At 42.0% G+C, this 26,202-nt stretch overlaps 1 protein-coding gene across 1 annotated transcript; it reads right to left on the minus strand.

Annotated features, from left to right (window-relative positions):
* Positions 1–339: 339 nt before the first annotated feature.
* LOC115109287 (large neutral amino acids transporter small subunit 1-like) lies at positions 340–25,500 on the minus strand. Its single transcript, XM_029634037.2, has 10 exons — positions 24,703–25,500; positions 21,334–21,459; positions 11,894–11,999; positions 10,595–10,639; positions 9,538–9,661; positions 9,218–9,321; positions 8,828–8,924; positions 8,452–8,601; positions 3,092–3,269; positions 340–2,980 (listed from the first exon to the last, which is right to left on the minus strand). Exons 1-10 carry the CDS (start codon positions 25,262–25,264, stop codon positions 2,925–2,927), a joined length of 1,548 nt encoding a protein of 515 aa, XP_029489897.1. The 5' UTR covers positions 25,265–25,500; the 3' UTR covers positions 340–2,924.
* Between the last annotated feature and the right edge of the window lie 702 nt (positions 25,501–26,202).

Consider the following 26,202-nt stretch of genomic DNA (forward strand, 5'->3'; position numbering starts at 1 on the left):
ATACGTTTTTGCCCCACTGTAAGTGTTTCACCTGTTGTATTTGGCGCATGTGACAAATACAATTTTAAATATGATTTTAAACAATGCTGTTTCCATGTCACTTTAACAAAAAAATGCAATGTGACGACATTGAATCAACGTTTTTTACCCAACTTTAAACTTAAATCCAATGACATGGTTTATATTTTTGTTGATTTGAAGTTGAAGTCACGTTAGTTGACAACTCTACAAAACTAGATGTTGAATGGATGTTTGTGCCCAGTGGGTTTGTCCAGACAAGTAGTCCATGTGAAGCACGTCCTGTAGTGTATTTAAAAATCAGTTACAAAGAGGATTGCATTGAAACATATTTTATTAACATGATAAGAACACAGGATAAAGGAGACAAAAAAATTGACAATACATACATGTATGGAAAAAAAACAAGATTTATTCATAAAGCACTTTAACAAATGCCCTGTAAAAAAATGTGGGGACTAACAGATCCTACAATAAATAAATAAAACCTTCTACAGTACTATTTAAATTAGTTAACATCTTCTGATGGCTGGAGTGTTAGCAAGCTATTCTGCTGTTCTACATACAATGACACATCCTCCAGGAAACCAATGGTAAGTCAGACTCATGAGCTATATGGTTACCACAGTGACCACGTGGTCTATAGCACAGCACATGTCATTGGCTTTACATAGCTTTACCGTGCCACAATGTGGAGGAACACATTCAAATAAACAGGCCTGGACAAGCTTCTGCAGGATGATTTTTGTTAATATAGTACGCTGAACATTTTTTTTCAGCAAAAAAATAACAATGAATTAATAATCTTGTCAACCATCCACCTCCAGTCCTGTGTCTCCCCTGTCCCACCCTCTGAGGCATCTGTATCCAAAGACTGTGGTTTTAACCTTTGCTCTGCTATGCCCTGCCCGCCTACCCACTTTTTGACGGGGAAACCACACATTTCCAACAACCATGGTCCATACCTCATTAAACCTTTACCGCACAAATCTCATCATCACACTTAAATGTAGAAATCCTTTTATGAAGTTGATAGTTGCTGACAGTAGTGACAACGTACAGTAGACACATGCAAGCACAGAAACAGACACACTAAAGCAATGAAATCATCTTTACAGCTGTGACCCTATTCTAAGACATATACACACACTCACATACACACCCACAATAGCCCATTCTAACCCAAAATCATGAGGTTATTAGCCAGCCTTGTCACAGGTAAAAAGTAGTCACTGTGACATCAGTGTTCCTATTGGGGGCCTTGGTTACAACCTGTCCTGTTTTAAAACTCTTCGACATAACAGTAGTTAATAGCAACAATACCCATGTGCATCTGATGATACCCACACGATCATTGTGATCTAAGAACAAATGAAATCATTGCTCGTAATGTATGTAGTCTGGATTGAGCTCAAGCAGGCAACTATTATGTTCACAAGTTTGTATTACTTCAGCATAAAAAAAAACATGTTATATTTGTAAGATTTACAACCAGCTATATTATATTCCTGTGATACTGTAGGTCCACTGAGGTAAGACATGGTACAGTCGGAAGGCTAATGGTGATTTAATGACAAATCTACAGACAAGCAAAAGGGTCTCTGTAATTTGTATACTCGGAATAGTTGTAAAAATAACTATAATTATAATAATTATGTCCCATGCATGGTCTATTTGTGAACCAGAAATCTCACGGGAAACTAAGACGTCCTTGGATATACAACAAAGTTAATTGACAGCATTAAAAAAAAGCTCCACTGTATCTACCTCATGAAAGTAGAAATATAAGAATTATAACACTTACGCTCCAATCACTGTTACACGTCCATTTCCCTGTCTACCCTCAGTTTTCAGCTTCTCAGGGGTCAGATGAGTTCAGTCACCACCTTCCGGAGACACCTGAAACCCCACCTCTTTAAGGAATACCTAGGATAGGATAAAGTAATCCTTCTCACCCCCCCCCCCCTTAAAAGATTTAGATGCACTATTGTAAAGTGGCAGTTCCACTGGATGTCATAAGGTGAACGCACCAATTTGTAAGTCGCTCTGGATAAGAGCGTCTGCTAAATGACTTAAATGTAAATGTAAATGTAAGTGTGTCTGTAGTCAGGGAACTGAATAGCCTTGGCTTTATCAGAGGCACTAGTAAAATCAAATTGATATTTTGCCATCCTTTACAGATACATTAAACCTTTCCCCCCAAAAAGATGAAAACAAAAGCATACAGAAAAACAAACACCCAGACTACAACACATAATGTCTGCGTTCAACAGCCTGTAAGCTGCTGAAATAGAAGCCATGGCAACAAACAGACACGATGCCCTTCTGGGAAGCAGTTGACTCACTAACTGGGTAATGGCAGAACTACTGTGAAACAGTGAGTCAGTGAATCTGAACAACAATTCTAGCTTTCGCCTACCAGGAATTAGCACCAAGCCAGGCCACACATCACAATCGACTGAAAGCACAGATTGCAACTATATGAACACAGGGATGCCAAACCTTCAGTGAAAGAATAGTTTGAACGAGATTAAATTTTTCTGTAAACAGAAGTAACATAATCCTCATAAATACAACACTTGTGAGCCGTGGTTCAGTACAAAGACATTCTAAATCAACAAAATCTTGAAGACTGAAACAATGTTTGCAGTGAAAACCTGTCTGAAGGTATCCCAACAGCTACAGTATGTGCAGGGTAGAGGGGGACCGTGCTGGGCACAGCAGTCTAGCAGCATGGCTCTCCTGCACTAGAACACTAGGAGATCAGAAGGAATGATTAGACCTAAAAAACATTGATGGTGGCTGAGTGAGGGTGTAGACTGGGAGCAGGTGCCTCCAGGGGTGAGGGGGTAGATAAGTGGTCACTGGGGTTGTATGTCGAGGGGCTTCGTCGCTTTAGCTCCTCTTCAGGATTCCTGTGGTACCACCCCAATCAGCTTCTGGCAAAGCGCCGTGGAAGAGACTGGAGAGAGAAACACACCGTAAGTCACAATCACTGTATAATCAGAAACAGACTACAATCATGCAGATAGGTCCAGAGAGAGCATTGAAGCAATTCATAACGGAAACTTACAGATAAACTGAAGGAGCCATTTGGGCTTGTTTTGCCACCAAACGCCAATGTAGTAGACTGGCACTCCAGTGGCAATGATGCCAAAACCAATGGCACACTCCACAGGTGTTTTCCAGATGGACACCACGATGAGGAACATACAAGCCAGGACGAAGCTGATAGGCAGCAGGATATTCACCTGGGGGAAACATTTAAATGTGACACTGAATAAATAAACCAGGACAGACAAACACACTGACACTACCGTTAACAAAACACACAGATAATGACTGGATTCAAACTAAACCCATCTTGAGGGAATTAAAATAGGAAAATATTGTGAAATTGTATGACAGTAATTCACAAAGCATCTTCATCTACTAAATATAATATTTAAAATACAATATTTTAAAAGTAGAAGATAATACATAGCAAATGGGCCTCTCTCATCAGTCTTACTGAGGTAAATGCTTAAGGTTAAAACTCTGAGGAGGGTTAGATGTGAAATGCTGAGTGGAGAGGGAAGGGGAGTGTTTGTGCACTTTCGTCAAACTCTGAATCAGAACACTGACTCACATCCAGCTGGACCATCGGACCAATAACTGACATTTTCAGAGGCTGCCAAATGCAGTCTGATGTTGATCCACACTAACTAAATGAGTACCAGCAAGCGGGTATACGAGAGCGAGATATTCAAAGGCAGAGAGTTGAATGGTCAATGTTGAAGAACCCCTCCAGCCCCTCCTTTATTGTGGCACAGAGCCACTGTAAGGTCATCTGTCCCAAACCCAGTCCCAACACAAACACACAGGACAGATTTATCTGTGATAGATAGAGATCTGAACTGTGCAGCGCTGGCCTCTTTCACTTCACTGCCTCTCTCGGCCACTCCCCTCATTAACACATCGCCATGTCAACCAGACAGATGGGTTCAGGCCATTATAGGTCCATTTTGGGGGCAGGCAGAGGACCCACAGTCACACAAAGGGTCTCTGTGTGTCCAACAGTCCTAGGGCGACTGTCTCAGTGCACATGCTGCTCTACCTTCTATAGCCAGCAGCTCATGCCAATAGCAGGTCACACTGCGGTCTACGCCGCCAAGTAACCAGTTCAAGCTCCTTCTTTTCTTTCTTCTTCTTCTATCGTCCTCCCTCTCTCTCTCTGGGCTCTATTGGGCGACGATGACATGGACATCGATTAAGGCAGCCCCCCGCACTGCTCTGATTCGGAGGGGTTGGGTTAAATGCGGAAGACACATTTTGGTTGAATGAATTCAGATGTGCAACTGACTAGGCATCCCCCTTCCCTTGCAATGGTAAATCTTACTGTTGGCAGTAGCGCTGTAGGTTTTGATAAATAAACAAGTTGTGGGTGTGTCGACGCTTGGCCCCTCACTGGCCAATCGAAGCGTGCTCCATGGCTAAATATGTGGCTGCTTCAAGTAGTGTATTTACAAATATTATTCTGCTATAGCATAGTCCGTTAAATAGCCTGCCCCATATTTACTAAATATGTTGAACATTTTTGCAGTCTACATTTTTCTAATTGAATTGCTTCAATTTGGAAATACATAGTTAAACATAGGCTAGAGCTGTGGTTCCCAAACGTATTATAGTCCCGTACCCCTACAAACATTCAACCTCCAGCTGCGTACCCCCGCTAGCACCAGGGTCAGCGCACTCTCAAATGTTGTTTTTGCCATCATTGTAAGCCTGCCACACACACACTATACGGTACATTTATTAAACATAAGAATGAGTGTGAGTTTGTGTCACAACCCAGCTTGTGGGAAGTGACAAAGAGCTCTTATAGGACCAGGGAACAAATAATGTAATAATAATCAATAGTTTTGCTCTTTATTTAACCACCTTACATATAAAACCTTATTCGTTCATCAAACATTGTGAATAACTCACCACAAGTTAACGAGAAGGGTGTGCTTGAAAGGATGCACATAACTCTGCAATGTTGGGTTGTATTGGTGAGAGTCTCAGTCTTTTTCCACACACAGTCTGTGCCTGTATTTAGTTTTCATGATATTGAAGGCCAATAATCCACTATCACATAGCTACGTGGTTGCAAAGGGCATCGGTGTCTTAACAGCACGATTTGCCAAGGCAGGATACTCGGAGCGCAGCCCAATCCAGGAATCTGGCAGAGGCTCTCTTGTTCAGATAAAGGTAAGTGGACTGGAGGCAGGGCGTGAAAGGGATAACGAATCCATTTGTTTGTGTCATCCGTTTCGGGAAGTACCTGCGTAATTGCGCACCCAACTCACACAGGTGCTTCGCTGTATCACATTTGACATTGTCCGTAAGCTTGAGTTAATTTCCACACAAAAAAATCATACAATGATGGAAAGACCTGTGTGTTGTCCTTGTTCATGCAGACTTCTTAATCATAGCCTCAATTTTGTCCCACACATTGAATATAGTTGCGGAGAGTCCCTGTCATCCTAGACTCAGATCATTCAGGTGAGAAAAAATATCACCCAGACAGGTCAGTCGTGTGAGAAACCTGTCATCATGCAAGCGGTCAGACAAATGAAAATTATGGTCAGTAAAGAAAACTTGAAGCTCGTCTCTTAATTTAAAAAAACGTGTCAATAATTTGCCCCTTGATAACCACCGCACTTCGGTATGTTGTAAAAGTGTTACATGGTCACTGCCTATATCATTGCATGCTTTAACAAATTTAGCCATTTTCACTGTAGTGTCCAAAACGTCTTTCAAGCTGTCAGGCATTCCCTTGGCAGCAAGAGCCTCTCAGTGGATGCTGCAGTGTACCCAAGTGGCGTCGGGAGCAACTGCTTGCACGCACATTACCACTCCACTATGTCTCCCTGTCATGGCTTTTGCGCAATCAGTACAGATACCAACACATCTCAAAGTCCATCTCAAAGTACTTTAAAAATATCCTCTCCTGTTGACTGGGTTTCCAGTGGTTTGCAGAAGAGGATGTCTTCCTTAATTGACCCCCCATAAATGTACGGACATATACCAGGAGCTGAGCCAGGCCCTTCACGTCTGTTGACTCATCCAGCTGTAATGCAGAGAACTCACTGGCTTGTATGCGAAGCAGTAATTGTTTCAAAACATCTGCCATGTCACTGATGCGTTGTGAAACCATGTTGTTTGATGAAGGCATTGTCTGTATAGTTTTATTGTCCTTTTCCCCCAGCATTGTCCCAGCCATATCCGGGGCAGCAGGAAGAATAAAGTCCTACACAATAGAATGGGGCTTGCCTGTCCTAGCCACTCGTTAGCTCACCATATAAGAAGCTTCTAGACCCTTTTTATTAATGGTATCTGTTGCTTTTATACGTCTTACTACTCGAAAGTCGTCTTAATTCTGGCTTATTTTTCAAATTGGCATATTTCAAAATGTCTGCACAAGAGTGAAGGATTCATTGAGTTGTGAGATAGTATTTTTGCACATATAATACACTGTGGCTGAGGAAAGGCACTACTCCCAATATAAGTGAACCCCAAATCAATGTAGTTCATCATATTTGCGCCTCTTTGATGGTACAACGTCCCTGTCTGTTGTTCGGTGCTTTCCCGGGTAAGGGCAGTAGCTCTTCGGCTGCATCAGATTCACAACTGTCAGTGTCAATGGTAGCTGGGTTATCAACAAATGTAGAATTACTGATGCTAGCATTGGATGTGCTTGTGGAAGCAGAACAATTGTGTCGTCGACAGGTGCAGTAGAGCTGGTATGTGTCGCTATGGACGCGGGCCTTACTTTTTTGAACCATTAATCTATTTTCGAGCAAACAGAATGAGCAGCAGCTACGTTTTGCTACATTCGGACCGTCACTGGAATTCCCGCGAGAGAGTAACGGTTAATGTGATTGGATGTTAATTATTTGACCACGTTACCTGTATTTGACATTGGGTTGTTATTTCGCTGAACACTAGATGGTTTCATTTTATTTTGGATATTGAAACGAGGCTATTAAGGCGAGAAAAAAACCTCACCCAAATGTATAGCCCCGTTGGAAAATATAAATGGACTGTTTGAAAATGCTTTTTTTTATTTATTTGGCGTACCCCCGAAGGCATTGTGTGTATATAGGGACTAGACCTACTGTAAATTGCAGACATGGACAGGCAAAACATAGTCAATAATCAGATTAAATTCACTAGTCTATTGATAAGATATGAATCATTCTATTCAAATTCTATAAAAAATGAAAAAGCGGTTTTAAATAAGCTGTGTCTAAATACAGTTACAGGCACCATAACTGCTCGCCGTGGGATACAGGGGCAACTTAGAGATAAGGTAAGGCAATTTCAAAGAAGCTGGATAAAGATTCAGCACGAAGTTACCATATTTGCACTTCTCCAGAAATAGCAGACGAAATTGCATTGTATTTGAGCCAAGTATATACTCACCAAAAACCCATGGACGGTGAATCTTTCTAATAAATTAGTTTAAATAAAATAAAATAAATGTAAACCAACAACAATATTTTGAAATAGGATCGGGTCAGATGCATGATATCACAAATCGCTTATCTCGTTCCATGGCACTGTGCACACAAAGGCATAAATGTCTTTGCGCATATCATTCGCACATCTATACAAAATACTAGGCTCCTGTCAATTGTACCGTTGCCTATGTTCAAGGCAGATAAAAAAAATCGAATTGCAATTGATATGGCATTATAGGAAGATAGACTAGTTTGGAGGAGCGGGCGTGTCTTTGGTAATCCAACGAGTGGCAAAGCTTATGAATAATGAAAACACGAGGAAAAAATAATCATAAATATATATTTCAAAGCACTCTCAGTAGACCATTTAAAAGCCCTTTATTCATAGGCTACCTGGTTAATGGCCAGCATTAGACCTAAAATACCTATGCGATGCTGCTAAACCAGCCTTGATTAAGGGGAGGGTAGGCATTCTTGTTTTTTAATCATATTAAACAAAATGAGAGGAAACCAACAGTTTTTTATGTTTCTAAATATAAGATTCACAGGCACAAAATGCACATCTCTCTTCCATGGGCACTGTGTGTCATGTCTGGATAGGCCTCTGTTCCGCTCTCACCATCCATGCCATTATCAACTGAGTTACCGTTAAGACCTGCATTTTGTGGGTCTTAAAACTTCCAATTAGTGCTGCATGAAATTGTCACTTTTGCACATGTTTTTAAGGACCTACTTCAAATATTGCCACCCCTCCCACCTCAGCGCAAGTGAGCCGATGTTAGACAAGTAAACTGCTGAACCTGATATTAGGAGTGGAAAATTCCAGTGTGACAGTTTCTACATGACTAAATTAAAAATGAACGTGCATCAGCCGCAAACAAAGAGCTCTCTCTCTCTGGTGCCTGATCAGTTGAAAACAGGTTAGAGACATTACACATATTCTCACCTTAATTGGTCGTTCCAGCTCAGGTTTCTTGTAGCGCAGCCACATCATGCCGATTATCGCCATGGCAATACAGAGCCAGTTGAAGAAACTGAAGAAGTTGATGACAGAGAAGATGTCGTTGGAGAAGGCATACAGCAGCGTCATGAGGCACTGTGAGGGAAGTATGAGAGAGAGATGTGAACGTAGCACACAGCAGTGACTATTGTAGACAGGCATGAAAAATTGCTAATAATGACCATAATACTGAGCCTCAATCCTCAGGCTCAATGTTTGACTACAAGTTCCAATATTATATTTTACTTTGCATATTGAATGATGAGAACCCTCGATGGTGGAGCAGTTTTGTGAAGCACCTGGTCAGAGAGAGGTTACGTACTGTGAAGATGAGTGACGGCAGAGGGGTCAGCAGGTCAGGGTGGATCATGGACAGCAGACTGGGGAGGTGGCCTTCTCTTGAGCCCACAAAGAACAACCTGACAAAGAGAACAGGGGTTATAGTATTTATACATACACACAAACCAAAAGAGCATACTTGTATATAGCTTTGGAGTTTGTGTGTGAATTAATAAGTGTAAGTCAGAGGACTATGGTGGGAGGAGCTATAGGAGGACGGGCTCATCGTAATGTCTGGAATAGAGTCAAACATGGCTTTATACGTTTTATACCGTTCCATTAATTCCATTCCAGACATTACACTGAGCCCATCCTCCTATAGCTCCTCCGATCAGACTCCACTGGTGTAAGTGTGTGTGTGTTTGTGAGATACCTGGATGATGTAAAGAGAGAGCCATTAACAGAGCCGAAACAGGACAGTCCCACAAACACAGGGATGATCCAAGCCATGGGGCCCAGGTGGTAGTTTCCAAAGTCCTGAAGGACAGAAACACAAACAATATCAGCAAACAAAGTCTGTCTACCTGTCACTGGGCTGTGTGTACTAAGACATACAGTGATGTACGTAACCTGATATTGAGTGTGTACCAGTGGAGAGAGACAGTTCTGTACTGTATGTACAGGCTAATCTCAACACCATAAGTCTGTCACGAGAGTCTAGTACAGGCTGGTTCAGTATGGGGGAGAACTTACCACCGCCACAGCCTCAGAGCTCAGCATCTCTTCTGGACTCAGAGTGGTGAAGTAGGCCAGGTTAGTCAGTACGTACACCACAGTGACGATGGGCAAGGAGATGATGATAGCACGAGGCAGGTTCCTATGGGTGAGGGGGGGGCAGTGAGTTATAGAGTTTAACACGCCCCCTCTGACATAATACTTCCTTTGTTTACCTACGTCGGAAGAAAATCTGAAGTAATTATAACTTTGAAACGGACTGACACAGGAATCGTGTTAACATAAAACATGCATGTACCAGTAATTATTTTCAAAATGCATAGGTAGTCATTCTTGACCTATAGTATGTTACAAGAAACATGGGCTGCGGTCCAAACACTTAAAAGACACACCCTATCCCCTCAGCCCTCAAATTAAGTTGACACTTCTGATGACGTATCATGACGTCTGACGAGTATACACTTGCAGGGCGAGGGGCGAGGGAGGAAGGAATGATTTTTAAGTGGACCACACAATCATCCTGCACTGATTGTGTTTTCAGCCACTGGTAGCTTGTGGGTGCTTTATATGCGCTACAGTCAATTATGAGTGCATGTCTACTTATATTAAATATATAATTATTAATATACGCCTACTGTATGATAGCTAGCAAATTAATTAGCTAACTAACATTAGCCTGCCTAGCTTGAACTTCTGAAGAAGGAACATTTTTTATTTCTACAATTTCCAAAGCATATGTACTTTTTACAGAGTAGCAAAATGTCTAACTTATTTGCATTCGTTTTTACTTACACTTGCATGTTGACTTCTCCATTGTTGTTTTTAAGTTTTCACAGATGTACAATCGTTGTGGTTTGAATTATGGGGAGTTTCAGGCCCCGGAGTGAAGATAATTGTACACTCGCAAAGCCGACTAAAAACGAGGGCTGGGTCTTACGTTGCAAACTTCCCTTGCTTGGCTGACCAGCCAAGATGGCAACGGGGATTCCCCCAAGGGCATAAGGCGAGGGTAAGTGGATGAGGGTGTGTCTTTTAAGTGTTTGGACCGTAGCCATGGACTAGTTTGGACACTCACTTGTAAGGTTCAATCATTTCTTCTGTAACAAAGTTCAAGTAATTCCTGCAAGATAAAGAAGACATGGTTTAGATACACAGAGAGACAATCAGAGCAGAACACTTTGTGTAAATCTATTGTAATCATAGCTTTCATATACCATAGATGAACAAAACATAACACACAGTGGTAAAAAGGCCAGACGGGAGAGGAAAGAGTGAGACTGTAACCAAGTTTCCATCCACAGTTGTTATGCAAGTAAAGTCATCATATTTAAAGAAAATATGACAGCTGTGATGGAAACAGGAAGTTTTGGTACAATTTGGTAAATGCCGGCAGATAATTTGTTCATTTGACATAGTGGGATCTTTTGTGTCTGTAAAATTAATTATGCGAGGAATGGCGGTGGAAATGCCTTTATGCGCAAATATTGATGTAAACACCACCATATCGAAGTCAACTTGAAACCACACTGGTGTGTGTTCCTCCCACTACGACTTGGGAAACCATGCAATTTAAAATAGGATGCGGATTAAAGAAGTTATGACCTTTACAGGGTGGTGAAAGTGCAAGATATGAGCTTGATGCTCCTTTCCAATAACATATCAAGGGTCTTATTCTGGTGACATGATGATCAATGCTTGACTGCCATTTTGATAAATAAAAACATTCTCGCTCAAATCCATCATCAGGCTACAGGGGCGGCAGGTAGCCTAGTGGTTAGAGCATTGGGCCAGTACACGAAAGGTTGCTAGATCGAATCCCCGAGCTGACAAGGTAAAAATCTGTCGTTCTGCACCTGAACAAGGCAGTTAACGCGCTGTTCCTAGGCCGTCATTGTAAATAATAATTTGTTCTTAACTGACTTGCCTAGTTAAATAAAAATAAATTCATCATGTAGACTGGAGCTGTGTGCCAAGACCAGAGTAGGTGCATTTTCTATTTAAAACTATCAGTAGAGTTGAAAATACAAATGGAAACACATTGAACATTAGATTCAAGTTTGGTGGAAATACACCACTTGTGGGAAATTTGCACATTTCATTTATGAAGATTTTAGAATATTTGCATGCAAATGTTGCCAATTGGATGGAGGCCTAGCTAGTGAGGAGAAAGCGGGAGAGGGACGGAGAAAGAGGGAGTGAACACCAGGCATGGGGAGGATTAGTCTGAACAGACTTTTCAATTCACTTAGTAGAGTTCTTAATTAGTCAGTCCTCCTAAGAGGGGGTTTACAATGGGATTAGAATGGAGGACAAAATGCTGGCCTAGTGTTCAATAGTTCTGGATGTCAGTCAAGTTCTAGTTCTCTGTACTTACCAGCCCCCATACGCAAACAGACCACTGTACAGGGCCAGACCAATGTTCCCAAAGTCGTAGTTTGAATTCTTGAAAGAATTTTCTGGTAAGAGGTTGACTGTGTCACCTGGAAGAAGGAGAGAAAGGGAGTTGGAAAGGTATGTCCAAAGTTGACTGACTCATTGAACACAAAGTGGACAGAATCAGTATCCCTATGAATTGTGTCAGAGCAGGGTTCTGGAATGATACAACACTAGATACCAAATGCACCATGATCAACTTGAAACCGTTGAAATAGTGCAGGTCTAGACAAATGTACCCAGGCAAAATATCACTAATATAATTTAGAGCTTGTTCAAAAGGCTGTGAGCATCCATGGTTTAAACTTTAATCTAGAGGTTGACCGATCAGCATGGCCGATTAGTTAGGGCCGATTTCAAGTTTTCATAACAATCGTAATCTGCATTTTTGGATGCCGATTATGGCCGATTACATTGCATTCCACGAGAAGACGCACAAGTGCAGCAAGGAGCCAAAGTATGCTGCTAGCATTAAACGTATATAAAAAACAATCAATCTTAACATAATCACTAGTTAAACTACACATGGTTGATGATATTACAAGGCTAACTAGCTTGTCCTGCATTGCATATAATCAATGTGGTGCCTGTTAATTTATCATCGAATCACAGCCTACTTCGCCAAACGGGTGATGATTTAACAAGAGCATTCGCGGAAAAAGCACAATCGTTACACCAATATGTACCTAAACATAAACACCAATGCCTTCTTAAAATCAATACACAAGTATATATTTTTAAACCTGCATATTTAGTTAAAATAAATTCATGTTAGCAGGCAATATTAACTAGGGAAATTGTGTCACTTCTCTTGCGTTCAGTGCAAGCAGAGTCGGGGTATATGCAGCAGTTTGGGCCGTCTGACTCATTGCGAACTGTGTGAAGACCATTTCTTCCTAACAAAGACCGTTATTAATTTGCCAGAATCTTAAATAATTATGACAAAACATTGAAGGTTGTGCAATGTAACAGCAATATTTAGACTTAGGGTTGCCACCCGTTCGATAAAATACAGAACGATTCCGTATTTCACTGAAAGAATAAACGTTTTGTTTTCAAAATGATCGTTTCCGGATTTGACCATATTAATGACCAAAGGCTCGTATTTCTGTGTGTTATTATATTATAATTACGTATATGATTTGATATTTGATAGAGCAGTCTGACTGAGCGGTGGTAGGCAGCAAGCAGGCTCGTAAGCATTCATTCAGACAGCACTTTCCTGCATTTGCCAGCAGCTCTTCGCAATGCTTGAAGCACAGTGCTGTTTATGACTCCAAGCCTATCAACTCCCGAGATTAGGCTGGCAATACTATAGTGCCTATAAGAACACCCAATAGTCAAAGATGTATGAAATACAAATGGTATAGAGAGAAATAGTCCTTTGATTCCTATAATAACTACAACCTAAAACTTCTTAACTGGGAATATTGAAGACTCATGTTAAAAGGAACCACCAGCTTTCATGTGTTTTCATGTTCTGAGCAAGGAACTTAAACGTTAGCTTTTTTACATGGCACATATTGCACTTTTACTTTCTTCTCCAACACTGTGTTTTTGCATTATTTAAACCAAATTGAACATGTTTCATTATTTATTTGACAATAAATGGATTTTTACGTATTATGTTAATTAAGTTAAATAAAGTGTTCATTCGGTATTGTTGTAATTCTCAATATCGGTCAACCTCTACTTTAATCCCCTACCATCAGCAGTAATGGGGATTTCACTGATTCCACAACTCAGGGGCTACCTGTTAAAAAAATAAATAAATAAAAGCAAGCCAAATGTGAAGCGTATGCCTGAGGGAACACACCAGGGATGGACATTCCAACAGTACCAGCTGGCCCAAAGAGCCAGACATTCTCTGAACAAACAATTCCCAGAGTGTTGTTTCAGACAGGGGCCCATGATTAAACAGGACAAACACTGGGCCGTGAGAACCCCCATGTCCCTCTTCATGTAGGACCATAACCTTCCACCTTTATTGTCCCCCAACTCTAAGCCTAAAGCCTGCATTACGTTCCAACATGGTAAGGGTCTTCCCAAAGTTCTGCAACATCAGCTAGTCCACTGACACTCTTATGACACAAATATATTGGTTGCGCACCCTCCACTTCTTACCAGCATGAGTCAAGGTGCTAACAAAGTATGTAATCATAATTGAAAAGGAAAATGCTCAACGCTCGCTCAGCATTAAGAATTCATTGTTTTATTTAAGCAAGGTTAAAATAAACTCTTCGGCCTTCAATGGCCTTCAGCCGAATAATCAGAACAAGGGAATCGACAAGTTCATAAAGGGCACGGGGAAGACAATTAGGAAGAAAACGCTATTCAGCTGGTGGTGCAAATGAAAGAGAGTGTGGTAGACTATTCAGGTTGGTCCTCAGGGTGAGGGGTACTGTGGTCAATGTCTCCATCTGCTTTGTGGACGTGTACATCCAGGAAGTCCAGACCTCCCTCGTCATGTTCCATAGTGAAATGCAGGTGTCCCGAGTTGCAGGTTAGCGAAGTTTGGTACAATCCTTATGCCCATAGTGTTCATCTCTCCACTGCAGGAAGTAGGCATCGTCAAGGATGGCACCAAACTTCACAATTGAGTTTGTTGTCCGTAGCGTATGCCTGCCTGCCCATACCCCCACCATGGGGCACTCTGTTCACAACGTTGACATCAGCAAACCACTCGCCACACGACGCTATACATGCCGACTGCCTGGTACAGTTGAAACCGCGATTCATACGTGAAGAGCACGGTTCTCCAGGGTGCCAGCGGCCATCGAAGATGAGCATTTTCCCACTGAAGTCGTTTATGATGCAGAACTGCAGTCAGGTCAGGTCCCTGGTTTCTGACAATTTATGTAGAAATTCTTTGGTTGTGCAAACCCACAGTCTCGGACGATCCCAAAGGTGAAGAAGCTGGATGTGGTCTTGGCCTGGTGTGGTTACGTGTGGTCTGCGGTTGTGATTCCGTTTGGACGTACTGCCAAATGGTTTTTCACTATTTACACCCATCTTTATCACTAGAAAAGGTACATCTACAAACCCCACTCAGATAAGGCTAACCTTGGAATCCTTTTTGTTTTCTTTGTCAAGATAGATACTGGCTTGGCCCACAGCACTAGGTTCTCCTAGTTTGGAGCCAGCTGTATTATTTGGTCAAGATAAAACAGTGGCCTAGTAGTTTAAAACTTCTTAATACAATATCAGTGGATAGATAACAGCAACTTTTTATTGGTCACATACACATAAACTCAGCAAAAAAAGAAACGTCACTTCACTGTCAACTGCGTTTATTTTCAGCAAACTTGACATGTGTAAATATTTGTATGAACATAGCAAAATTCAAAAACTGAGACATAAACTGAACAAGTTCCACAGACATGTGAATAACAGAAATGGAATAATATGTCCCTGAAAAAGGGAGGGTCAAAATCAAAAGTAACAGTCAGTATCTGGTGTGGCCACCAGCTGCATTAAGTACTGCAGTGCATCTCCTCCTCAAGGACTGCACCAGATTTGCCAGTTTTTGGTGTGAGATGTTACCCCACTCTTCCACTAAGGCACCTGCAAGTTCCCAGACATTTCTGGGGGGGGGGGGGGTGGGGGGGGGGGCCTAGCCCTCACACTCCAATTCAACAGGTCCCAGACGTGCTCAATGGGACTGAGATCCGGGCTCTTCGCTGGCCATGGCAGAACACTGACATTCCTGTCTTGCAGGAAATTACGCATAGAACGAACAGTATGGCTGGTGGCATTGTCATGCTGGAGGGTCATGTCAGGATGAGCCTGCAGGAAGGGTACCACGTTGAGGGAGGAGGATGTCTTCCCTGTAACGCTCCGCATTGAGATTGCCTGCAATGACAACAAGCTCAGTCCGATGATGCTGTGACACACCGCCTCGGTGTAACGCTCATTCCTTCGATGATAAACGCGAATCCGTGAGACAAAAGCGCGACTCGTCAGTGAAGAGCACTTTTTGCCAGTCCAGTCTGGTCCAGCAACAGTAGGTTTGTGCCCAACGATGTTGTTGCCAGTGATGTCTGGTGAGGACCTGCCTTACAACAGGCCTACAAGCCCTCAGTCCAGCCTCTCTCAGCCTATTGCGGACAGTCTGAACACTGATGGAGGGATTGTGCGTTCCTGGTGTAACTCGGGCAGTTGTTGTTGCCATCCTGTACCTGTCCCACAGGTGTGATGTTCGGATGTACCGATCATGTGCAGGTGTTGCTACACGTGGTCTGCCACTGCAAGGACAATCAGCTGTCCGTCCTGTCTCCCTGTAGCGCTGTCTCAGGCGTCTCACAGTACGGACGTTGCAATTTATTGCCCTGGCCACATCTGCAGTCCTCATGCCCCCTTGCAGCATACCTAAGGCACGTTCACGCAGATGAGCAGGGACCCAGGCATCATTCTTTTAGTGTTTTTCAGTCAGAAGAAAGGCCTCTTTTGTTTCCTAAGTTTTCATAACTGTGACCTTAATTGCCTACCTTCTGTAAGCTGTTAGTGTCTTAATGACCGTTCCACAGGTGCATGTTCATTAATTGTTTATGGTTCATTGAACAAGCATGGAAAACAGTGTTTAAACCCTTTACAATGAACATCTGTGAAGTTATTTGGATTTTTACGAATTATCTTTGAAAGACAGTGTCCTGAAAAAGGGAAGTTTCTTTTTTTACTGAATTTATTTAGCAGATGTTATTGCGGGTGTAGCGAAATGCTTGTGTTCCTAACTACAACAGTGCAGTAGTATCTAACAATTCACAACAGTACACACAAATCTAAAAGTCAAATAATGGAATTAAGAAATATATAAATATTAGGACGAGCAATGTCGGAGTGGCTTGACAGGTACGATTGGCAGTTACGTGATTAGCCAGAGGGAGACTATGTGGGAATTTGATTTTGATTTAATACCTAGTCAATTGTACAACTGGGTTAGGGTTAGGGTGCATTCAACTTAAATGTGTCTTCTGCATTTAACCCAACCCCTCGGCGCCTGGTGAACAGTGGGTTGGTTATCTGCCTTGCTCAGGGACAGAACAACCTATTTTTACCTTGTCAACTCGGGGATTCGATCCTGCAATCTTTCGGTTACTGGCCCATCGCTCCTTCCCACCAGGAAGTGGGCGTATGTGTGTTGTATTTGGGGAGGGTTAAAGTTGGTCACAGCAGCACAATGAGCAGCTGGGTCAGGTTGTAAATAAACCATTAAGAGATCCCGTTACAATACTGACTAGCGTTCGTTCAACTGAGTCAGCAGAAAGAAATGTGATGGCAAAATTATTGCAGGGCTGCCTATTTCATAAGCAGCCAAGGGGAGATGTACTGAGACAGAGATGTACACATGAAAAACACACATTAAAGACACCCAGACAAGGAATGTCCCTACAGAGCCTCCCGACTGGCTCCAAAAGACAAACAAAAACAATTTTGATTGAAAAGGAACTGGACTATTGCAGTAGCCTAATCAGATTAGTTTTTAACAATCCTGTTGCCATTAACCTGCTTGAGCCCATTGCCAAATGAAGGAATGACCCAGAATCGTATACTTAATCCGTTTACCCTAGGTGACTGCCCAGTATAGACAACAGGGGTTTAAAATGCACCGAAGTGAGCATGTCTCTCAGTCAGGAAAAGAGAAAAAGGACAAGAGGAACGTTCATTCGACCTCTGTCATTAGATGTATCTCTCCAACCCAGTGGCGTCCCACCCAGATAAGACAAGACCGGACCAGAGCAGTCCAGCTCTGGAAGATCCTCCTCCATACCACTGCCATGAGCTGGCAGCAGGAGGACCATGGTAATTTGATACAAGCTATTTCACAACACTGAGTTTGTCACGGGGCAATAGAACTATCACACACACACCCATCCTGACAGACAAAGAAATACAGATATAGACACACTTAAGTAATTTAGCAGATGCTCTGACACATAGGGACTTACAACAAGTTCATTCAAGTAAAGACAACCACTACCATGACCATTGCAAGTAAAAGCCTTAATCAAAAATGTCCTCTATTAGAAAGATCAGTCCGTGTAAGAATGAACAAGAAACAAATAAGTGTTTAAAGTTGCTGTTTTTTGTGAAAAGCAGACAGTAACCAATGACCATTGGGGCCTACAAGACATTTGTTTACAAATCCATTGTGAGAAAATGCCCATCTGACATTAGCCCCTCACCAACTTCCACTCCCAACCAGCACTAACATATTGACCCTGCAGACACAGACACCCATAGCTCTTCTTTATTTAAATATATTTTCCCCCTTAGAGCCTGCCATTCATCTGTCTGTGACCAGTGGCAGAGTCAGACAGGACCATGCAGATGGAGGGGGGGAGAGTGGGGCTGCTGTTGAAGACAGAAGATAGAGAGCCGGGAAACCATATTTAACTCTGAATGATTGATAGTATTAACTCTACCTAGCCGTATTATAGTGTCTGACAAAAATAGCTAAAAGTGTTACGTTTGATTCAATCTAGTCTGGTGCTTTAAGCAAGAGCTCCCCCACTGGACAAAGATGTCAGTTCAACATCTAGTTTTGATTTACATTCGGTTGAGATGTCAACTAATGTGAATTCAATGCAAAATCAACAAAACATTTCACCATGCCATTGGATTTAGGTTCAAAGTTGGGTGAAAAAAACCCACAAAATGCCCTTACATTGATGAGTTTTTACAAATCCAATGAGTTTTCATCGTTGATTTAACGTCATCACAATGATTTCTTTGGTTGAAATTACATGGAAACAACGTTGATTAAACCAGTTTTTGCCCAGTGCTCTGGCCTGCAAAGAAATTCTCTCTCATACACTTCACCCTTAACTCATGTGCATCCAAATATACAACCAGGAGAGGGGAAAAAGATGTGATAACAAGGAGGCCAACAGGGAAGAACAGGACCAGCCATGGTTGCACAGCTGGCCATGACTACACATAGTCACCCAACAGAGGGTATCTGGCCCCTAAGGGCACAGGGTTACCTGGGAAAGGTTATCAGTCTCAGAAACGGTTCCCTGAGCAGCATTGCAAATGTATGCACCTTAGACATTGCAGTCTTGGTACACTGAAGGAGGGGGGGCATGCCTCTGGTAAATAGGGTGGCACCTCTCTGTAAGCTGTTTAGTTAAGCTTGAATCACTCATTTGCTCCCATGCACTAACCACACACTTCTGTAAAGGAATTCTCATTTGCTCCCATGCACTAACCACACACCTCTGTAAAGGAATTCTCATTTGCTCCCATGCACTAACCACACACCTCTGTAAAGGAATTCTCATTTGCTCCCATGCACTAACCACACACCTCTGTAAAGGAATTCTCATTTGCTCCCATGCACTAACCACACACCTCTGTAAAGGAATTCTCATTTGCTCCCATGCACTAACCACACACCTCTGTAAAGGAATTCTCATTTGCTACCTTGCACTAACCACACACCTCTGTAAAGGAATTCTCATTTGCTCCCATGCACTAACCACACACTTCTGTAAAGGAATTCTCATTTGCTCCCATGCACTAACCACACACCTCTGTAAAGGAATTCTCATTTGCTCCCATGCACTGACCACACACTTCTGTAAAGGAATTCTCATTTGCTCCCATGCACTAACCACACACCTCTGTAAAGGAGTTCTCATTTACTCCCATGCACTAACCACACACCTCTGTAAAGGAATTCTCATTTGCTCCCATGCACTAACCACACACGTCTGTAAAGGAATTCTCATTTGCTCCCATGCACTAACCACACACCTCTGTAAAGGAATTCTCATTTGCTCCCATGCACTAACCACACACCTCTGTAAAGGAATTCTCATTTGCTCCCATGCACTAACCACACACCTCTGTAAAGGAATTCTCATTTGCTCCCATGCACTAACCACACACCTCTGTAAAGGAATTCTCATTTGCTCCCATGCACTAACCACACACTTCTGTAAAGGAATTCTCATTTGCTAACTTGCTACAGTAAAACATCAGGTTACAAAATCTCAGGCATCTCCAGGACAAAGGTTTTAAAAAGTGCAATTCCTTGCACTTCAACAGTACCTTTTATTCTAACATAATTACTTTTACATAATATTAAATCAGTCTGACTGGAAGACTTGTTTGTTTTCCTTCAAGGTGGCCCATAAGCCCAGTCTGGGCACTGAATCAGTCCACACTGATCTCTCAATCAGTACTGACTGGCCCTCAGCTCTCCTTCCTCCCGCAGGACAATGGAGTAGTGTTTTACTGTTGGAACATGATAACGTTGTTTTTTATGCCTCTCATTTGGGCTGAACATCTTAATTGGACCAAAACACTAGTGGATTGAATGGTGATGTCTGTTGGACTTATATCACTTAAAGTTAATGATCATAATCTTTCCTTAGGACCCCAGTTGGAACCCTTGAGTTGGGAACAGGATGGGTATAATATTGATTATTTGTTTTCCATTTCTTTTATCCATTCTGTTCTTACATTGTGCAACATGAGGTGTTTTTCCTGGTTCTATGATAGCAGCAGCTTCCTGTGCTCTCAAAGACTGACTCAAGCTGCTGAGATATGAAGCTGCCTTTGTGCGTCTAGAAATTATAGGGCGTATTTGATACTGCTCATAATTTTTTTTTACATAGCAAGTAATAAAATAATCATAGCAAGTACAGCTATCATTTTGTAACATACAAAGTGGTAGCTGTACTTGCTATGATTATTTTGCATGCATGTCAATTGTATGTAATTTTGTTTCGTTTTTTTGTGCACATGATTCTTCAAGATAGTGTTTTATAAGCTCATATGAAACTGAAATAAAATCAATCATGATAATGCTTGATCCTGCTAGTCAAGAGGAAGAAGACTTCTATTCGCCAGCGCACAGTTACCTATCAGATAGGATTAAATGCATAACAATAGAATGAATAGAACGGATGAATCATTGACTTGAATGGGGACTCATGTTCTTTACATTCTATTTCTATACATCCAATCTGATAGCTGAAATCCGGATAGATAACTTGAGAAAAACTGGGCGCTGGGCTAAGACAGTTAGTTACTTCACTCTCTTGGGGACACCCTCCATCTATGGGGAAATACCTTATTGGCAATGAAGGCCACGCCAACTTCCTGCACTCGATCACCTGACACATCGTTATTGGGCCTGACTTATAATATATAACAATATATGCCATTTAGCAGACACTTTTATCTGAAGCAGGAATCGGACCCACTACCCTTGCATTACAAGTGCCATGCTCTACCAACTGAGCTACAAATGTCCACTTCCTTTCCCGTCGCATGGCACTTTATGGCTTGTCTGTTTAGTTTTCACTGTGTACCTCCTCCTGTAAAGTGCATTAATGATGAGTGTGTTAGTGATTTTGTGTGGCTGTATCTTACCTTTGCCAATCTTCACAAAACCAATAATAATGATGAGGCCCAAGGCAAAGAGCTTGGCAGCTGCAAAGGCATCCTGGACCCGCGTGGCTGCCTTCACACTGTAGCAGTTTATAGCAGTCAATAGCACTGGGGAAAGACAGAGAAAGAGACCGTGTGTGAGAGTTATGCCTTTTTATTACTGTCTTCATGAATGAGCTAAAAAAAATCTTTACAAATTCTCCCACCTTTTATAAGCTCAGTAAGCTCAATAAATCCTTCTGAAGGTACTAATTGTTCGCGTAGCATCCACTCAGCACGCACAGCGGGACCCTGAGGCTAGGGTTGGGAAATCCCAGGACCCAGCCCACATTATATATGTGATCGGGCGGCAGGTAGCCTAGCGTTTAAGAGTGTTGGGCCAGTAAACCGAAAGGTCACTGGGTCGAACCCCCAGTGCCGACTAGATGAAAAATATGTTATGGTGCCCTTGAGCAAGGCACTTCACCCTAATTGCTCCTGTAAGTCGCTCTGTATAAGAGCATCTGCTAAATAACTCAAATGTAAATGATCAGTGCGCTGGACCGCTGTGAGGTGTGGCATGTGGCACAGAGGGTGGAATAGTTCAGAGACCCAGTAAACAGATTCTTGTTGGAATAAAATCAAGGCCCTCCCCCTGTCCCTCTGACTCCCCATTAAAAAAGATTAACTAACGAACACTTCAAAGAACCATAAATAAAATCAGCCTGGGCAATAATGGGGAACCAAACAGAACAAAGAGGGCCTGTGTGGGAGTACAGTATAGATTGGGAGGAATGGCACACACACACACACGAAAACACACTCACACTGAGAGTGAGAATGAGAGAGCAGACCTGCTGCCACTGGGATCAGAGTAAAGGGACTACCAAGGCAAAAAGGCTTCAGTCTCAGCCTCCTAAACAAATGACATGGACTGAACCTGAGGTTTCAACCCACAACCAGCCAGGGGGCCACTGTGTTAAACCTCACCACTGTGGAAATATACATTAAACTAAAGCACGGCGACCTAATAACTACTAAACACCAAATCAATCACTGGAACAATAACACAGACGGTCAGACAAACATCCTAGCCTAGCACAACTCAATGGATTAGCAAAACTGCATGGAACAGTATTGTGGATAATAGAAGCTTAGCTATCCTGACTGACCATGTCAACTCTAGAGTCTAGACCAACAACATCTTGGCTTCAACCCTATCTCTAATCTATATATGTGCCCTGGCTTGGCTGCCCCTCTATCTCAGTCTCTATCATGTGGTCACTGTTGGGGATTACACGCTCAGAAAAGGGATTAGAGATTAGCGCAGGCCCTATACCATATGACGTTCACACACACATTCCTGCACCTTAATCAGGCATTCATACCAGTGGAGGCTACTGAGGGGAGAAAGGCTCATAATAATGTCTGGAATGGAGTCAACGGAGTGGTATCAACCACATGGTTTTCATGCGTTCGATACAATTCACTCCATTCCATTCACTCCATTCCAGCCTACATTATGAGCCGTCCTCCCCTCAGCAGCCTCCACTGATTCATACCCCCAACAGAGAAATGTATGCTACAAGAGAGATGGGTCCAAAAGGGGCAAAAGTCTGTAACAGAGAGATGGAATTGGAGAGCAGAAAGAAAAGTCTGCTTCTCCACAATGTGAGAATGTTTTTGATTTGTTGGCTAATTAATGCAGAGCTCAAACTAATCCACCCATAATCCCAACTGGCTAACTACTATCCAACACTGCACAACAGTAGTGCTGAGCGATAAGTACTTTTTGAGATCTGTTCGGTTTCGATTCATTATAAAAAAAGGTTTTCTATTTCGGTTTTTATGATATGTGTTGAATAATGTAACACAGAATGCAACAATACAACAAAGTCCCATGATGGTGGTGACTGCTCACCACTGCTTATCACTTATTAACCATCATTTATTCACATTACTTTAATCAAATATTTCAGTTGTGTATATTGTGACATTTGTTTTATTTGATGACTTTCTTATTTCATTCCAAGTCATCATCTCATCCCTATAGAGCTGCTGCATATGCGGTTTGACAAAAATCACTATTTTGTAGTACTCCAAAGTAAATAAGGCATGCTTTTATGACGGCTGAATACCAACTATTAATCAATTAGATCATGTATTTTCAGGTAGAGATACTGTACCTTGCGAAGCATGGTCGTGCATTCTTCTGCCTCTTCCGTAGCAGGCATAAAATAAACACAGACTACAAATGCGTTTTATGCGCTAAACTATGTAGAATATTGGCCTGTTGGAAACTACAACATCATACAGTTCAGGCTGGATCTGATTTATCTCTAGAGAAACTGTGCAATGTGTGCATTGAGCTCACAGAAAAAAAACGGAACAAATTTCAAATAATTGAACCGATTTAGGTCAATTTATTGTTTAAAAAACGAAAAATAATAATCGTTCAGCACAACACAACAGCCATGTCTGTTACAGACTAGCTAACATCTACGTGTTGAACTTCACAGTGCCACCTGACTCACAAAAACATTTATAGAACAACTCTTACTGAATGTATAGGCCTATAAAGCTGTCCAAATTGGTTCGTTGGAGAATACAATATTGTTAATTTGTATATCAAAGCATATGATATCAACAAAGTGATAAAGGATAGTGTCAAAACTTAATACATCCCTTCATCATATTGATATTGAACATAGTAAGTCACATCACACGCCTTCCTTTTATTTGATTATTACTGTCGTTTATACCCCGCGCAATAAGGGTCTATGAGAATAATGTGCGCAAGATGTGTAACTGAATTAATGTTATTAGCATATTATGGGGAAACAATCATTTATTGTAGATTATGTTTTATATTTGTATTGTATTTACATTATTTTCCTTATTTAAATTTAAATTATTAATTATCTGGAGAAAAATAAAATGTCCATGTGAGTGTGATCAGACCATATGGCGCCTGGGTAATGCTGGCAAAAAGCCGGCCTCTACCAACCAAGGATGATGAAATAACGCGCTATTTTTTCAACAGTTTCTTTCAACTACAGTAGACCTAGCCTACAGAGTTTCCGTTTGGGTGAGTGGCAAGCGCACTGCCAAGATAACAGTGTCGCAGTGAGTAAGCCTAGGCTACGTGTTTTCAAGATTTTGGCACCATATATCAACATAGTCCAGGAAATTACAAAATGAAGTTTCATTAAAAATATTTTTATAAAACAGTGTCTGTTGGAAGATACATTTGCATACTACGAAATCCTGACGTGGCGCCATGCGTAAAGGAGGATGCAACGTGTGTAACTACCACCTGATATAGTAGCACTGAGTTTGAGAATAGTAAATTGAATCAGAATGGCTACTTACAGATGCAAAGACAGGCGATTAGCTTCGCCCCATTCTCGGGTACAGGGCAGTCAGGGAAGATTGGCTTGAGAAGGTAGGTAGCGAAGACGTACGCGACAATGTACTGCGATGACGGGCGAATGATGAGCAACTCGATCCACAGTTTCAGGAAAGCCGGCAGGGAACCATACACTTCAAGGATGTAAGCATAGTCACCACCTGATTTGGAAATAGTGGTGCCCAGCTCAGCATAACACAGTGCACCTATGGTTGAGAACACCCCACACACTGCCCAAACGACAAGGGACAGTCCGACGGACCCGGCTTCCTTCACCACTCCAGTCGGGGTCACAAAGATACCCGAGCCGATAATGGTACCCACTATGATAGCTACGCCATTCACCAGGGTAATGGTTCTTTCTAGGACAACCTTCTCTTCCCCGGGTACCTTATCCGGGCTTCCCATCCGGCTTGAGTTTCCATTCTCTCCTCCGACTGGAGAGAGCATCTTCTCCGTAACCTCCTTGTCTTCCACATCCCGTTCGGCTGACGAATTCGAATATCTTTTCTTTAAACTTGACATTGCTCGCTCCTGTGGGGACACGGCTTTTTGCTTGGTGTCTGTGTCTCTCCCTTTTTTCTTTCTTCTCCAATTGAATGTTTATGATCCTGTCTGTCGCTCCTGAAGTGCAAAGACACGATGCTGACACAGAAACACGTGTGTGTTCTGTGCTGTGTCAACGGAACTCTGTGTATAAAGGATTTTAGTATAAAGCTTCATGGTCTGTCTAGGACAGCCTCTTCCATTTCTCCTTTCATGACAGCGTCACAAATCCACCCCACATACTGCTCAATGCGAGACCAAAGCTTTTGCGCCCTCTACTGATGCTTTGGCCTCAAAGGATGTCTCAGACAGGGCCAAACTGCCAAACTAGTTTTATTGGTACTTTCAAGGCATTAGTGAATTGTAATACTAGGAAGGGCATTGTGGCGAAGAAACAGTATGTGCCTCTTTCTCCACAAATGCGCTCACTATCTCCCGCCAATCCGTGCGAATGAATTATTCCATGTTGTGAATTGTTTGCCCTTTGTTTATTAATGTTTATCCAATATCCCGTTAATCCTTGCCATTTCCAGTCATTTCCCATAGTTCACATTATTACATTCATTTAGCCTACGGCTTTATTTATTTAAGTGGACACGTTATTTGGATAGCTCACAAACTGTGCTACACTTGTGTGAAAGGAGATAAGGGTTATTTAATTATATTTACCAGTTTTCTGTCCATTTCTTAATGGTCTTTGGTTTGGAATGCTTCATGTGTGCATGATAGCCTATTTATTTATTTAAAATACAAAAAATTGTATTGCTATGTAGGCTATTATTACTGCACTGTTAGAGTCAGAAACACAAGCATTTCGCTACACCTGTGATAGCATCTGTAAATGTTTTTATTTTTCTGGCTTCTCAGTCCGGTAGGCCTAATGTTGTGTGAACTCGCACCGTTGCGTGCATAGAAGT

The sequence above is a fragment of the Oncorhynchus nerka genome, linkage group LG25 (assembly GCF_034236695.1).
Source record: "Oncorhynchus nerka isolate Pitt River linkage group LG25, Oner_Uvic_2.0, whole genome shotgun sequence".
Lineage (NCBI taxonomy): Eukaryota > Metazoa > Chordata > Actinopteri > Salmoniformes > Salmonidae > Oncorhynchus > Oncorhynchus nerka.